Source organism: Hemitrygon akajei, chromosome 5, assembly GCF_048418815.1.
Source record: "Hemitrygon akajei chromosome 5, sHemAka1.3, whole genome shotgun sequence".
Classification (NCBI taxonomy): Eukaryota; Metazoa; Chordata; class Chondrichthyes; order Myliobatiformes; family Dasyatidae; genus Hemitrygon; species Hemitrygon akajei.
In genome coordinates this window covers 66,755,381-66,772,719 of record NC_133128.1, presented here as the reverse complement: position 1 = coordinate 66,772,719, position 17,339 = coordinate 66,755,381, and the positions used below count along the sequence as shown (strand labels likewise).

Below are 17,339 nucleotides of genomic sequence, written 5' to 3'. Positions count from 1 at the left end.
TCTGCCTGTCCTTCCTGACAGTCTCACGACACACTACGTCTGATTGTAGACTACGCCTACTACTCCACTTCTCGTCCCCCTGTCAGATTAGTTTATACTCTCCCCAGTAGCTCCAGTAAACCTGCCTGCAAGGATATTCTTTTCTGTACAAGTCATGACTTTCCAAGAAGAGATCCCAATGATCTAGAGATTTGAAATGCTGCCCTCTGCACCAATTCCTCAGCCATGCAAGTCATCCTATTCTTACTCTCACTGGCGCGTGACACAGGCATCAACCTAGAGGTTACTACACCTGGAGGTCCTGTTTTTGAGATTTCTACCTAACACCCGATATTCTCCTCTTTATCCTACCTATGTCTTGGTGCCAATATGTACCACAGCTTCTGGGGGCTCACCCTGTCCTTTTAGGATGCTGTGGATCCGATCTGAAACTTCCCTGACCCTGACATCTGGGAGGCAACATTCCATCCAGATGTCTGTTTTTCACATCCACAAAATCCCCCGTTTGCTCCTCCAACTATGGAATCCTTAAACGCTACTGCAATCTTCTCGTCCCCTCCTTACTTCTGAGCGACAGATCTGGACTCAGTGACAGAGACCTGGTCTTTCCTCTCGTAGGTTGTCCCACCCCCAACTTTACAAAGTAGTATACTTATTATTGAGGGGACTGACAACAGGGGTACTCCGCACTGTCTGCTTCTTCCCTTTCCATCTCCTGACAGTCACCCTGCTACCTGCCTCCTGCAACATAGGGGTGATTACTTCCTTTTAGCTCCTAACCATCACCTTCTCCTTCTCTCATAGGACAAAATGCATTCAGCTGCAGCTGCAGTTCCTTAACATGGTCTCTGTGGAGCTGCAGCTTGAAGTTCTTCGTGCAAACGTAGTTATCAGGGAGAGTGGCGGTCCCCCAGAGTTCCCACATCTCACATGAAGAGCATGCCACTGAGTCTGGAGCCATTCTCACTGCACTGTTCTCACCTAAGTCTGTTCTCCTCCAAGCCTGCCGAGCCAAAGCCTGACCATTCTAACACTGTCCACTCCCAACAATGACTGCTCCTAAAACGGCTGCTCCGCATACACCTCACTTATTTTTATTGGCCTTTTCCAAGTGCCCAAGAGGTCATTATGATTGCAGCTCGTCAAAGGCCCCAAAAGGCCCTGAGCTCTTTTTTTTACCTCATGTCATGCCACCTCAGCTAAACAAACGACTGCTCGCGATGATTGCAACCTGCCAAGTAGTCCCAAAAGCCCTGAGCTCTTTTTAAACGTCAAGCCGTTTCAGCCAAACAAGTGACTGTTTGCGCTGCAGAAAATGAGCGTGTCGGATTATAATTTATTCTGTCCTGATTCTCTTGTGTTTTATTGCTCTGTGCAGACTTGGTGATCTTATCTTTGTATTTTGCTCAGTTTATTTGTTCCCACAGATGAATGGAGGCAATTCCATGAGTTTATTTTGAACAGTAAAATTACACTGACAATTGTGTATCTTGACTGCTTCATTAGTGCTTCAAAAGCTGATTGCCATCATCAAGAGAAATTATTAGACAGGGAAATATATTCCATTTCCTTATAACTGCCATCACCACCATGTTATCTCTCAGTTAAAAAGCAGTACACCATGCTGTTAAAATACTTCATTTCCAGTAAATATACATACAGTATCTGAATTTGGGTGCTCAAGTTAACAGTAAAGAAATAGTTATGATGGAGTGTAATAGCTTTTTCAGCCTTCAGTGAAACATAATTCTTGGTTAAGTCTTAAGAGTAGATCTGCTGCTGGGGATTTAGCAAAATTACAATTTAAAATCAGTTGCAGAAGTTTATTTCATCTGTGAGCAGACCATATTCCTCCTTGACTGCACTACGTCTTTGTGTTTCCTTGCGGCACAGCGTTTCTATAAATTAAACCTGACCTGCCACTTCATTTTTCTGCCTCTTTCACGTTAATATCTTGACTTGAACAGGCTGCATCCAAAATAAGTTACACGCTTTTTGGATTTACTTGAATTCTTGCAACAGTTTGATCTGAAGAAATTGACAATGGTTGGAATTTAAATGTGAATATATTATTTTTCTGTTTTTATCTGTAAATGTTCTTTCATTTGATGTGCAAAATTATTATGTGTTGTTGATCTGTTTTGCAGAAACAGAAGCAAATTGTGATTGTTGAAATTAGATTCCCAATCATTGTAGATTCCCAATTTTTTCAATTAGTGTTCTAGATTTAAGATGAGTAAAACAGTGTCTTTTAATTATAATTGTCATGGAGTTCCTCATTTACTCCATGGTGCAATTTATGGTGCTTTCTTGCAGCAAATATCAGATTTCACGCCAAACATAATTTCTGGTTATAAAATCATTTAAACACTTTTTCTGCATCTCTGCCACATTCGAACCCTGAAATAGTATCCACATCCAGCAACTTAAGAGTCTTTCATTGTCTCTCCCTCTTTTGTCTCTGTCTCCAGTTTTCTGGGTCCCTTTATCTGAATCTCTCTTTTGAATTGTTTCTGCTCCTTTTCCCAGTTTCTGACCTACTTACAGATTATGTAGTCTTTCTCAGCTCCCTTTCCTTTTTCTATCCTTTCCCCTTCCTCTCTTTCACTCTCCCCAACTCTCTATCCCCTAATTTGCTTGTTCTCCCACACTCAACCTACTGATTCACTCTTCCTCCCTCTGTCCCTCCCTCTCTCCCTCTGTCTCTCTGTCCCTTCCTCTTTTTCTCTCCCAGTCTGTGACACTCTCTCGTTCTCTCTCACTCTTTAATTGTCTCTGTCTCTCTGCCTTCCTCTCTGTTTCACTCACTTTCACTGTTTTTCTCTCCTCTCTCTGTTTCACTCTCCCCTCTCTCGACCCCTCTGTCTCTCACGCCCCCTCCCTCTCGCCCCCTCTCTTGCACCCACATTCCCTCTCTGCCCCCTCCCTCTCTCCTTTTTCTCTCTTCTTCCTCCACCTATACCCCCTCCTCTGCAATAAAATTTCAAATTTCACAACCTTGAAAAGTATGCTGTTAAAGGTGTAAAATAAAGTGAAGCAATAAAAGATAGCAATGTTTTATTATTTTATGCAGTAGGTGAGTTGGCATTTGGAGAGTATTTCTACTGCTACGTCTGAAAAGACAGTTTGCACAACTTCAGTGGTTCAGTTTTTCCTATGGAGCTTTTTGACTCCGTACTTACTTTGTTCCACAGAAGAAGCTGCAAGATGTTTCCACCAAATTCAGATTGTTCCAGAAGCCAGCAAATTTTGAGCAGCACCTGTTGGAATGCAAAAGGCTCCTGGATGAGGTGAAATCTGAACTGCACATGTTGGAGATGAGCAGTGTAGAGCCGGAATATGTCCAGAACCAGCTTGACCATTGTATGGTAGGGATGCCTGTTTTCATTTCTTTCCCAAGTCCATTGAATGCCAAAATTGACAATGGATTCCTTTGTTGTTGATCAAGAAAATTTTGATTTAACCATAGCTAACATTATGTTGGCCAGTTCTGAGATGATTAAACAAGTAAGAAAGAAATTAGAAAAGCTAAAAGAAGATATGAGGTTGCTTTGGCAAGTAAGGTGAAAATAAATCCAGAGGGTTTCTACAGTTATATTAATAGCAAAAGGATAGTGAGGGATAAAATTGTTCCCTTAGAGAATCAAAGTGGACAGCTATGTGTCGAGCCAAAAGAGATGGGGGAGATTTTGAACAACTTCTTTTCTTTGATATTCACTAAGGAGAAGGATATTGAATTGTGTAAGGTAAGGGAAACAAGTAGGGTAGTTATGGAAACTATGATGATTAAAGAAGAGGAAGTACTGGAGCTTTTAAAGAATATAAAAGAGGATAAGTCTCCGGGTCCTGACAGTATATTTCCTTGGACTTTGAGGGAAGTTAGTGTAGAAATAGCAGTGGCTCTGACAGAAATATTTCAAATGTCATTAGAAACGGGGATGGTGCCAGAGGATTAGCGTATTGCTCATGTAATTCCATCATTTGAAAAGAGTTCTAAGAGTAAACCTAGCAATTATCGGCCTGTAAGTTTGACGTCAGTGGTGGGTAAATTAATGAAAAGTATTCTTAGAGATGGTATATATAATTATCTGGATAGACAGTGTCTGATTAGGAGCAGTCAACATGGATTTGTGCATGGAAAGTCATGTTTGACAAATTATATTGAATTTTTTGAAGAGGGTAAAGCAGTGGATGTTGTCTATATGGACTTCAGTAAGGCCTTTGACAAGGTTCCACATGGAAGGTTAGTTAGGAAGGTATTAATATTGAAATAGTGAAATGGATTCAACAGTGGCTGGATGGGAGATGCCAGCGATTAGTGGTGGATAACTGTTTGTCAATTTGGAGGCCGGTGACTAATGGTGTGCTTCAGGGATCTGTACTGGGTCCAATGTTGTTTGTCATATACATTAATGATCTGGATGATGGGGTGGTAAATTGGATTACTAAGTATGCAGATGATACTAAGTTAGGTGGTGTTGTGGATAATGAAGTAGGTTTTCAAAGCTTGCAGAGAGATTTAGGCCAGTTAAAAGAGTGGGCTGAATGATGGCAGATGGAGTTTAATGCTGATAAGTGTGAGGTGCTACATTTTGGTAGGAATAATCAAAATAGGACATACATGGTAAATGGTAGGGCATTGAGGAATGCAGTAGAACAGAGTGATCTAGGAATAATGGTGCATAATTCCCTGAAGGTGGAATCTCGTGTGGATAGGGTGGTGAAGAAAGCTTTTGATATGCTGGCCTTTATAAATCAGAGCATTGAGTATAGGAGCTGGGATGTAATGTTAAAATTGTACAAGGCATTGATGAGGCCAAAATTGGAGTATTGTTTACAGTTCTGGTCACCGAATTATAGGAAAGATGTCAACAAAATAGAGAGAGTACAGAGAAGATTTACTAGAATGTTACCTGGGTTTCAGCACCTAAGTTACAGGGAAAGGTTGAACAAGTTAGGTCTTTATTCTTTGGAGCGTAGAAGGTTGAGGGGGGACTTGATAGAGGTTTTTAAAATTATGAGGGGGATAGATAGAGTTGACGTGGATAGGCTTTTTCCATTGAGAGTAGGGGAGATTCAAACAAGAGGACATGAGTTGAGAGTTAGGGGGCAAAAGTTTAGGGGTAACACGAGGGGGGACTTCTTTACTCAGAGGGTGGTAGCTGTGTGGAATGAGCTTCCAGTAGAAGTGGTAGAGGCAGGTTCGATATTGTCATTTAAAGTAAAATTGGATAGGTATATGGACAAGAAAGGAATGGAGGGTTATGGACTGAGTGCAGCTAGGTGGGACTAGGTGAGAGTAAGTGTTCGGCATGGACTAGAAGGGCTGAGATGGCCTGGTTCCGTGCTGTAATTGTTATATGGTTATAAGTAACAAATGCTGCTTCTTTTATTTTTAGCGAAGAAGAAGCTGGAATAATTAGTAATAAACTGGTATAAAGAAAATGAATTGACAAACTGCTAACTTGGCATGCAATTGAGGAAACTTTTGGAACACCCTGAGGCAATTACATTTGCCGAACTAGTCCCAACTTAATATATCAAAATCTCTATATCATAGCTAATCTTTTAAATTAAGGTTTCTTGATGTTTATGAATTTAGTAATGGAAAGTTCACCCGAATCAGATGCATCCTAATTTTTGAACTATCTTGGTTTGTGATAGTTGAAAAGTGACTGGAATTTTCATCATCAAATTCACTGAAGCAAATACAAGAATAAATTGACAGAATACATGAAAAGTCTGACAATATCTAATTAAATAGCCTCTGAATGTAATGGAACAGAAAGAAATAGATCAGCTTATTAAAGATAAGGATAGATAGATTGGTGGATTGGAATGGTATTGTGGATAAAGCAGCTGTGGTAGAGCCACGGTTTCCGTCTCACAGCTCCAGCACCTCCATTCTATGGAGCAATATAGCACTGCACCAGAGACACAGGCCCTTTTGCCCATCAAGTCCATGCCAGACTGTTATTCTGCCATATCCAGTCAACCTGCACTTGGACCATAGCCCTTCAAGGCCCTCCCATCCATCTACTTAAACAAATTTCCCTCAACTGTTGAAATCAAACCCACATCCTCCACTTCTGCTGGCAGCTTGCTCTATGCACACATCACCCAATGAACGAAGAAACTCCACCGCAGATCAGTCTCAAATACTTCAACTTTCACCTTAACCTATGACCTCTAGTTCTCATCTCACTCAACCTCAGTGGAAAAAAAGGCTGCTTGCAATTAACCTGCCTATACCCCTCATAATTTTGTATTCCTCCATCAAATCACCCCTTCTACTTCTTTACTTCAGAAAATAAAGTCATCATCTATTCCTCTATTTCCCTATAACTCGAGTCCCCACATTCTGGCAACGTCCTTGTAAATTTTCTCTGTATTTCTTCAATCTTAATGATATATTTCATGTAGGTAGGTGACCAGAACTACACACAGTAATCCAAATTTGACCTCAGTGAAAGTCTTATACATTTTCAACATAACATCCCAACTCCTGTAATTCACTACTTTGATTTATGAAGGCCAGTGTGCTGAAAGCTCTCATTTTGTCCTTATCTACCCGTGTTGTCACTTTCAGTGAATTATGGATCTGTATTCCCAGATTTCCAGTCCTAATTTTCATTGCTGTATATGTGCTGTTTCTGCAGTCTCTGCTGCATAGCACGGGTTTATATTGGTATTCTGTTTTTCTCCCACATTCCCAAGATGTGCAGGTTGGGTAATTGACTGCAACAAATTACTCCTAGTATAGATGAGTGACAGTGCAATCGGGACAGAACTGATGAGCATATGAGAGGCACTATGTCACAGGAGAATAAATTGGGAATGAGACTGATGGAAATGACCTAAGAACAGCATAGATATGATAGGCTGAATTGTCCGTTTCGAAGGCATATGGAAACATAAGAACTTAAGGTTCTCTTCAGTGGGAACTATTGACTTCCAGCCTTTCTCAATTATATTTTACCAATGCATGAGTTAATGTGAATATAACGATTGGGATTCAAATATATGAACAAAGTATTTCTGTACATTTTCACCCTTGGTACTTCAACTAAATTAAAACTTCCCTTGACTAAAACCTGGTTAAATTATGTTTGATTCTACAAAAGGAAATGGATAAATCTTCCAAGCCCATATATTCAAAATACCCTCAGCAATAAAAAAATAAGTTTTACAGCACAAGATCTGCCAGAATTTAATTAATGGAGCAGTCTGCTGTGTGTGTGACAATGCCTGAATATGTTCTTTTCAATTTTTAGAAATTATATAAGAGTCTGAGTGAAGTGAAATCTGATGTGGAAACAGTGATTAAAACTGGGCGTCAAGTTGTACAGAAACAGCAAACAGAGAATCCCAAAGAACTAGATGAGAGAGTAACTGCCTTGAAACTACAATACAATGACCTCGGAGCTCAGGTCAGCAATTTTATGCTTTATTCTACTCTGTAATTGATCATGTAAATTTGACAGTTCTGCCACTTCTGGGCCATATTGTTCTGTTTATATTCTAAAGAAATAAGTAAACTTGTTTCTCCAGTTGAAGGTTTTGTATTATTTCACTGATATGTCTTGTGCTTTTTTTTTACTGTTAGCACCAGTGGGTAGGACCAGTTCATAATCTTTTGTGTGGGTGGGTCTAGTTCACATTCCTTTTTTCAACTTGTATCTGTTGCAGTTGAAAGGTTTTTTTTTGTTCATGGATGACATCAGGGTGGTCGCAATGTTTGCACAAAAGCGTTTATCCATGGAAGACCATGGATTACCTCAATAAAGTATTTTACGCCATGGCAGTTTATAAGGCCGCTTCCACTGCTTATGAGGAATCATCCATGTATTGTGGGAGTAGTATATCTTATAGACCAATCTGGGGTGGGATGCCAGCTCCCTTACCTTGCCAGGACAGTGGGAACTCGCAGCTTTCAAAGTTTTCTGTTTATTAACAAAATTATTGTCTTCATAATGATCTATTAGGGGATTTAAATTGTTGGCCAAGCCAGTGCATTTACAAATAGACTGAACACTTCCAAGAAGTTAGACTTCGCAGAATTAATTTAATAATCATAAGTTACATTTAAGCTATGTAATGAATTGAATTAAAGAAATATATTTTGACTTTGGCATCACTGGTGAGTTACCCTTGTCAGCATGACAACTCATGACAGTGATACAGAATAGAATATTTCAGGTATGTCTTGTCAGGGCTTATTCAGCACAGATATAAAGCTCCCCCTACACTGTAGCAACCTCTGCAGAACATTTCCTGCTGCACCACTGGCACTTACTCATGTCACTCTTCAGAAATCCAGGCAACTTCAGTGGCTTTCAGGGTAGTTTCATATTGTGGATCCATGGTCACCAGCAGCAAGAATGAAACCAGACAAGTACTTGTCATTTACAGCCACAATAAAAACACTTGAATCTCATATGTCAACTCCTCATAAAGTCTACGTCAAGATGAAAAGACTTTGCAGGATTCACTCACCAACAGTCTTACAAAACAAAAAACATTACAAAAGAAAAATAATCAAATCACTGTAAGAAACAGCTGGCATTGATATACCTGAGATCTTATTCTCACATAAATTCCAACATTTTATATCCTTCATGATACAAAGTGTCCAACTCAGGAAAAATATGCATTCTCAGGATCAAGAGGATGTATTAGTCGTGATATGCTAAGAGTGTTGGTTATGCTTTGAGAAATTCTTTTGTTTGAGTCAAAGAGATACATTATCATTGACAACCTAGCCAATCTCCATGGCATTTGGACCCAGAGCCTAATTTTGTGGTTTCCTTCAGTGGGTCATGGACTTGATACTCTGTGACACTAAAATATTTGCTGTTCCAATTCCATTCTTGAATATCTCAGGCTGATTTTCATTGGGAATGAGCCAACAGCACAAGACCAATCAAACTACAACAGGACTGCTTCAAGATAACTCAAATAGTAAATGGAAATTGTGGTTGTGTTCACATAGTTGCAAAGATCAAAACCTATGATACAGCTTCAGTGGTGAGACAAGACAAACGTTGTCTGAGTATCACACAGTGAGAACTTGCTCTTCAGAGCTGGTGCAGTCCATTTTAATAAGCTCCTGTACATCAAATAATGTGATCACAGTTGGGTTGGATGGGGGTGGTTGAAAACACACCCAGCTGGAAAATGCTGTTGTCAGTTGACTCGGTTTACTGTTGAAGTTGTCACACAAAGAAACATAAATATCCTAAACACATTAAATACATTTTAAAATTTAACATTTTTAATGTTAGTTTAATATATCCTGTACAGGTATCTTGCCACGACTGTGCAGTAGCATCTAATGGAAAAAGTAGAACACACAATATTTGTTTTTATTGGAACAGAAGTTGAGGAGGTCTTCATTAAGGTGTACAAATGAGGGGACTAGAAAGAGTTAATACGAGGCCCGATTACCCTTGGCAGAAGGATCACCCACTAGTGGTAACTTACCTCATTGGCAGGAAGATAAGAAGATAATTTTTTTCAAAGGGGGTAGTACTCTAAAACCCTTTCCCTGGAAAGGGTGATAGAGGCAGAAATGCTTTTTTGAAAAAGATACTTGGTTGTGCAGTTGACGAGCTGTGAACTACAGGACTGTGGACACAAGGGCTCTGAATTGGGGTTGTCTCAGGCTGATCTTTTTCAAATGATATGGAGGAGGTGGGTAAATGGCCTTGTGTTTGTACTCTGATTTTTTTATAACAACTTAATGGAGTGATGAAGACATTATAATGGCAGTTAAAATATTTTAGTACTTGGATATACTTAAACAAAGTGAAATGACATGTTCACTAACATACATTAGTCCCTTGTAACTGTACACCTCCAATGGAAATCAACAGAGAAACAATAGCTCTGCCACCCACAAACTGGGTCTGATGTTGCCTTCTTTCTGAGCTGAAGTAAAAATGGTTCAATATCCCTTCTCCAGCATCAGATCACATTCTAAACAATATGGACATACCTTTGATGTCAATCTGGGGGTTTAGCAGTTGCGTACCGAGAAATCTGCCATCAGCTGCACAAGTTAGTTCCAATGTTTCCCTATGGAAAAAATGGCTCACTGAAAGAGAAGTTTTTGGATAACATGTAATGCTTGTGCAAGGGCTCAACAAGTACAGAAGGTCACAGGTCTATGCATTGCATTTATATCAGGCTTGACCACAAAGCATATCATCAGTAAATACAATGTACAATGGGAGGTTTCCTTCAACCAGCGCTGAAAAAGATGAAAGAAAATTCATTTCATGTTCTGTGCAAGATAAACTTATTGGAACCATTAAAATAGCATTTATACAGGAATTCAGCTAATCTCTGGTGTATACAAAATGACAGAGGCCAGTGAAGTGTTGTCACTGAGGGAGCGTTTGAAATTTGGCAGCGTGTTTGTGCACTGCACCCATCAGCATGATTTTCACCAACACAGCAACTGTGTTTCTGATTGAGGGATAACTGTTGGCAAGATGGACAAAAGCACTCCTTTTCATTTCTTAAATAATACCAAGAAATTGTGTTCATCAGAGGGAATAGCCCGAATCTTGATATTTCATTTGAATGGCAGCCCCTCTTAGAGTACATCTTTCCTTCAGTTGTAAGGTTGAAATGAGTTTTGAATGTCCATCGTCCAAATTGCAAAGCAATGAAGTTAACAATTCAGCTCCAGGTAAAACTAACCTATGAAGATGCTTAATCAGTGTAAATTATTTCCACAAATTAAACGTATCCTCCAGGAACCCCTGCGCACCCAGATTAAACTGAGAAACAAAATTTAGAGTAATTACATCATTAAGCCATTAATAGACTCAGTCAATCACAAATAAAAATAAAGTTCATCTCAGCATGGAGATGATTAGGCTAATGTTGATTTCACAGCTGCAGATATTAGTCAGGTAAAACAGCTGGAAACCAGTTTTCAGTTCAGTTTTGGTTATTCTGTTGTTGTCTGTGTGGATACCAGAAGCAAATCAGAATTTTTGTTATTTGTTGAGGATGTTGTCAGAAGCATGAAATTCTTTCTGCTGTGATCACCCCTGGCTGTTTGCTGACCATTCATAATTATCTAAGTTAATTTTTTTTTGCATATTGTTGGCTGTGTTGTGTTCTTGTCACAAGTATTTCAAATCAGCCGGAGGTGTCATAAACGGTAATAATCTATTCTAGATCAACAGAGTCTGACATGAAGGCAGTCATGGCATGTTTGATATGTCATTGTTGATTTCAATTTGTTGATTTTTATATTTGGTCTCCTTGGAACAGTAGGCCAACTTGTGTGGTGGTACCTGTTGAAGGGTGAAGTTTTATTGCAGTGTTCTAGATTTGACTTCAGCCAGAGATGATGGAATGAGTTTTTGTCCTATTGGATGTAAGAGCAAATTTTGAAATTACTGGCCCAATTTCAGTTGTGGAATTATCAAATTTCATCACGGAACTGCTTATAGTTTTAGGTTAACAGTATACTATACCATCCACTGAAAGATCTTCAGAATGAATGGTGCACAGCTAGGAAGTTCCTCCTACTGATCTAAGAGGTCATATTGAAACATAAAGGGAATTTGTTGATTCCAGTCTTGGCTAGACTATGGCCTGATGGAGAATGTAGTCTGATGAGTGCACATAGACATTTAGAAATTATGTTGATCAAGTAATCTGGAAGTTGAAGTCATTTTTTTTTAAAGGAGTAATCATGTAGCAAGCGTAGGCAACATCACAAACCTGACGTGATATTGCTAAGGGTTATGGTACATCCTCGGCTTCAAACCCAGTTTTCCGCATATTCTCAATTTCTAAATTTACCAAAGATATAAATTGATAATATATTTGTGAAATGAATTCTAAATAAATTTTGTATTTAAATGAGGCCCTCTGTTTATCTGGGTCAGCCATGAATGTTGTGTCCTAGCTTCTACATGATACACAAGCCAGGGCAATATGATTTGGAGAGCAAGCTGTTGCCCATGCAGCAGTGCCCCCCCCCCCCCACCACCTCCAAGCAGCTGACAAATCCAAAGGAATGGCAGAAACTAATGTATTTTGTCACCAGCTCACAGGAGTTGCCAGTCAGTGTTGAACTCGCCATAGGATTGCCTTAGGGACTCCAGCTCTGGATTTTTCCTCGGGGTTTACCCCTGAAGCCTACCCCATGAGTGAGTATAGCCACAAGGCGGTGGAGGTTTGAGATCAGTTAAGGAAACTGCTCAAAGACTGCTTGAATGCTGAAATTTGATTTTTTCTGTGAATACTTGCACTGATTGGATTATTCGAATGGCGGTACCATCGAAACAGTGGATGGTATTTGATTAATTTAGGTGGGATTTCATCATCTCAACTTCCTCCCTCTACCACTACCTCTCATTCTATCCTCCTTGGTTGCAGAAATGCCCTTTATCTTTGATTTTTTCCTTGCTATCTCACCAATATAGGTTTCTTTCCTCTTTGAAACCTTTCCATCCAGTCATTTCCTGTCCCTTCCCTCTCTTCACTATCTTCCTCACATTAACATCACTCTCCCTTTCTGTTCTTCCCACTCATTTCTATTTCCATCCCTCTCACGGCTGTCCGATCTCTCTTATCTTGCGTACAAACCCCTAGCCAATCTACCTGGTGTTTGGAAAGTATAAATTTACTATATAGCTGAAGTATTTGGCTTAGGTGTTTGGAGTGGTTATTACTGCTAACAGAATGCAAGCTGCAGATGGCAGTATATATCCTCACATGACAACTTTGCCATGTTAAATACAGGCTCTGGATTTTTTTAAAGTTCGCTGCCTAGATGCTGGAGATTAATTGAATATTTTTTGCACTTAAAACATCTGTGATGAGTACTTGTTCCCTGAATGTTGTTTGTTAATAAGATGAAATTACATATTTGTACCCAAGTGAGTGGCTGACACTTGCAGCGCCGCACTGCTCCAGGGCGTTTATGACTTCAGGAGAAGAGGAAAGGGGAAATCTTTAGTGCTAGTCACCTACGATAAAGGGGGAAGTGTTCATTTGACAGGCATTTTGAGATTGATGTAACATCTGTATAAATACTGAGTAGGACTTGTCTAAATGATAAACAAGCCCCATGTAATAGCATGGAGGCATTTGTTTCCAGTATAAATGTCACACAGGTAAATCCACCATCTGCCAGCTGCTCTTTAATATGTCATTGTCAAATTAAAACCCATTCCAACCACTGCAAATACAAGACTCACCTGACAAGGCCCAAACCTGAATATCTAGCTGATGCAGCTCAAGCCTGACAGAGTCAAGTCCCATTAAGCTCAACCTTACCAATTATGAGTGAGCCTGAATCTTTTGTTTAAAGATCATGCTGCCTTTCAGCAAAGATAATATCCTCTGTTGACTTAAGAAAAGCAAAATTCATCCCACTGTTGCCTCTTAGTTTGCTTCAACAACAACCAGTAATGGTTGCCTCTTGCCAGTATTTTGCATCTTCACTAAGGTGTAGTGTAGGTGGCAGGAATGCAGAGAAAGAGACTGATCTTGAGAATGCCTCTGGACAGCTCATTGTCACAAGGCAGCTGTGATCATCCAGTATCTGGAGATGTGTTAAAGCATCCTGGTGTGATTTACTATTGATGTGAATCTTTGTCATGGGAAGGCTGTGCCTGCCTGTTCCACTGCCCTAAGATAGCGAAGCTACAAAGTATATTTATTTCAACAGTTTCCATTCTTCTGTAGTCTGGATCTGTCAAACCACTGTTCAGTGAGCTTCTTGATCTAATGGCTGCTTTGGATCATGAATAACAACACCATGCAGCCTAGCTGCAAAGGCCTGGGGTTTATTTGTGGAGCGCTATAAATCTATTCTTCCCTGAGTCTGTCACTCAGTGGAGGAAGAACAACTGCCTTTGATTCTTGCTGCTCTCACTTATGGTGTGGTGCATTCAATTGAAATCTTAATTGGCGGGTGGAGGGAAACTGTTGCTTGGAGTTGCTGGGAAGTTGAGGCTAAGGTAAATTCCTAAGGTACAGCTGATTTCAAGGCTCGCATGTAAGTACATTAATCCTTAATCAGCCTTTTCAAACGAAAGCCGGTGAACTTGAGCACTGTGCATATATTAAGAAAAATACAGCTGAATTTTAAATTGAATTAGACCCCTTTCCTGTCCTGTTACTGACTCCCTTAATGAATAACTGAGGTATAGTTGAGTTGCTCTTCATTTAAAAGGGTCTGAGAGATCACAGTCAAATGTACTTTCCCTTTGGGAATCTCATTCATTTCTTCTTTATTTCCTGCTAAGATCTCCTTGAGCAAAGTTAGAAGCCAGTTTTGATAACTTTACACTAATTTCATTGCAATGCGAATGATATGATGCATCTTTGGTTCATTGGTATCAATGATCTCGTTGGACTTGACTGCACATGAAGCATGTATCACAGGTACCCACTTGACTAAATTAGCAAGCACTTCTTTATTTCTCCCCTTCCAGCCACGGCCACAGAATTCGACCTGAAAACATTTTAATGACTGCATTTTAATGTACATGGGCATCAGTAAGGTTTTACATCGCATTTTTTGCACAAAACTGTCAAGAAATATTTAAGTAAAATGATCTCCAACTTATGGCAGGGGTCATATCTTGAAAGTACAGTGTTTCACTCATTTGACATAATTCTAGTGCAGTTTTAATAACTTAATAAAAGTTTGAAGGAAATATGCCAACAATATTCAAAGAAGATGAGGTGTGAAAATTACTGTTGTATTTCCAATAGATTTTAATATCAACTTCATTTTCTAGCTTGATGGATTTAATATGAGCTGTAGATAGGAGGTGGTCCTTCTCTTTCCCAGAATATGAATAATTTTCTGCTCAGTACTTCACATTGTCTCCTGTTATCCATGTAGAAACTAATAAGCAATAGTAAAGCATCATGTTTAATATTTGTTCCCTCTTATTTACAAAGGAAGTGTTATTTTCATTATGACATGTTAATTAGAAGACATATAGTTCACCTGATCAAATCATTATAATGGGAAGGAAATAATAGCCAAGGGATTACATGGGATAGATTTTATAATTATATGATGGAATCCGGAACTTTATCGAGGACATAGTGTATCAGCAGTGAGCTTCCAGCTGGTCCTTTTTGTGCATGACGTCCATACATGTGGAGGAGAAAGGCCATTCTCAGTTACAGCAATTACCATCCAATGGATGTTCTGAAATAATGCACAAAAGTATACCTTGTGCAGAAGCAAATAGTTAATATGGCGGGGCATTTAAACTGAGGCAGTGTTGAGCTATGTTGCATTTAAAAGTGATAAGCTTAGTTGAGCTGCTGTTGGTAGTTGAGGAGCGCACTTTCTGATTTTTGCTCCCCTCATCCTGTGCTAAGCCCTTGCCAACCCCACAAGAGTTTTTCTGACTTCCACCTTTTTTCCACCCTCTAATCCCTCACCACCTTGTCTTCTTTTCTTCTGAATAGATCTTAGTTAATGTCTCTGGCCTTCAGTCTCCAAGCATCTCTTTGAACCTCTCTGGATGTTCTGCTTGATTCCCTTTCCCTCTGCAGCTCGTCTTCAAATGCCAGCTTAATTAACCACACTAGTCTCATTATGAATGAACATAGCATGGTTTAGTTGATTGAATTTGACAATTTTCTCTGTGGATCAACCATTAAAGCAGCAATGTTTAAATACAATCTTTCTCTTACCCCCTCCCCCGCCACCCCAACATTACTCAGGTAACTGAAGGAAAGCAAGAATTGGAGAAGTCTCTGAAATTTTCTCGGAAGCTGAGGAAAGAAGTGAATGCTCTGACAGAGTGGCTGGCAGCAACAGATGCAGAGCTGACAAGGAGATCAGCGGTTGAAGGCATGCCTACTAATTTAGACACTGAGGTTGCCTGGAGTAAGGTAAGCTGATTTAATTAATTTCAATAAATGTATTTGAAAAAGTTCTGTCTTTTTACCTTTGCATTATGTTTTAACAGATACTGTTGGCATTTAATTGAGTGGTTCTTCAAGTGCTTACTTGGGATTGCATAGTTTTTTCATTAGCTGTGAAGCTGAGACATTTTTAAAGCATATGAGTAGAGTGTTTCAGGACATCAGCTGCAGTTTGAATGCCCTGTGCAAGAGCATTAGTAATTACTTTCTGCAACACTCTTCTCATTGGGGAATGTGGATTGTAGGAATAGTCAACTAATTTTTCAGTGATGATTTTACCCAAATTCATATCCACTGAGTCTGTAATTATGGAACTTCACTTTGGACAGCTTCTGTTGTCCCTTTTAACCTGGACTGTTCTGGGATTCAGAAATATTAGCTAAATTTCAAACATTTAAATATATAGTTTCAAATGCAAAGAAGGAAAGGCATAGCAAATGCTTTTCAGTCAGCAAAGTAGTTACTGCTGTTGTATGGAAAATGGGGCAATCAGTCTGGGTATATCGAGTTCCCTCACGTGGTAGCAGTGCACAAAACTCTGGAGTGGGAAGCAATACCAAAGCACATCAATTGGATGGTTTGGGGAAGAATATTTTTTGAATCTATGTTGGATTAGAAGTAACAAAGTATTATACATTTTTGCATTTTTTGTATTTATACTTTCACCATGACTATGCAGTAGTTGTTGTAAGCCAAATATCAGAAAGAAAATCTACACATCTAAACTTGGTACATTGTTGTACAATGTGATGGAGGAAGGTGAAATGCAAGCAACTTTTGTTCTTTCAATAATTTATTTTTATGGAATATAATGTCGAATTGGACAGCACAGAAGGAGTCACATTTAGAGGGGTCTTTTTGTTTTGTCACGAGTTTTTTGCTGGAGTACCAAGCAGCAAAGCTTCACGCTGATCTGTATCTGGAGAGTTGTTTATTGTATGGATGGAGAACTATTCTTCAAATAGTTAAAGTTTCAAATTAATAAAAGACTAATATTTATTTCTCCAGGTAAAATAAATTCATTTCGCAGTAGTGGCTGCTGCTCATCCGATTTAATAGAACCTCCGGTACTTTTGGATTATGTTATTCCAAGCAGACACTTCAAGGCTGATTCATTGCTCAAACTCTCACTATGTAGTTGCCAGTAGCAAAATCTGCAGTAATGACTCTACTTAGAACACGGCAATGTCTAAATTTGCAATTTAAAAAAAAAATCACAAGATGGGATTTCCTTCCAGTTGAATAGAGACATATTGAAGTTAAGAACTTCCTGCTGAAGTTTTGATTTAGTCATAGTGGAACTTGAAAGCCCTGCCATCTGAAGTATTTCTCCCTTGGTATGCTAGGGTTCATAGTAAGGAGGGAAAGTGAATGTTGACATATTTCCACGATTCAACTGTTGGCATCCC

At 39.3% G+C, this 17,339-nt stretch overlaps 1 protein-coding gene across 9 annotated transcripts in view; it reads left to right on the top strand.

Annotated features, from left to right (window-relative positions):
• dmd (dystrophin) overlaps positions 1-17,339 on the top strand; it is a 1,932,045-nt gene that overhangs the window by 881,619 nt on the left and 1,033,087 nt on the right. For 8 of the 9 annotated variants that reach the window (XM_073045659.1, XM_073045656.1, XM_073045667.1 and 5 more), the window contains 3 exons: positions 3,195-3,368; positions 7,275-7,430; positions 15,727-15,897. In XM_073045659.1, the coding sequence (XP_072901760.1) occupies positions 3,195-3,368; positions 7,275-7,430; positions 15,727-15,897 (501 nt within the window). The remainder of the gene's footprint in view (positions 1-3,194; positions 3,369-7,274; positions 7,431-15,726; positions 15,898-17,339) is intronic. The other variant, XM_073045653.1, reaches the window with a different exon arrangement.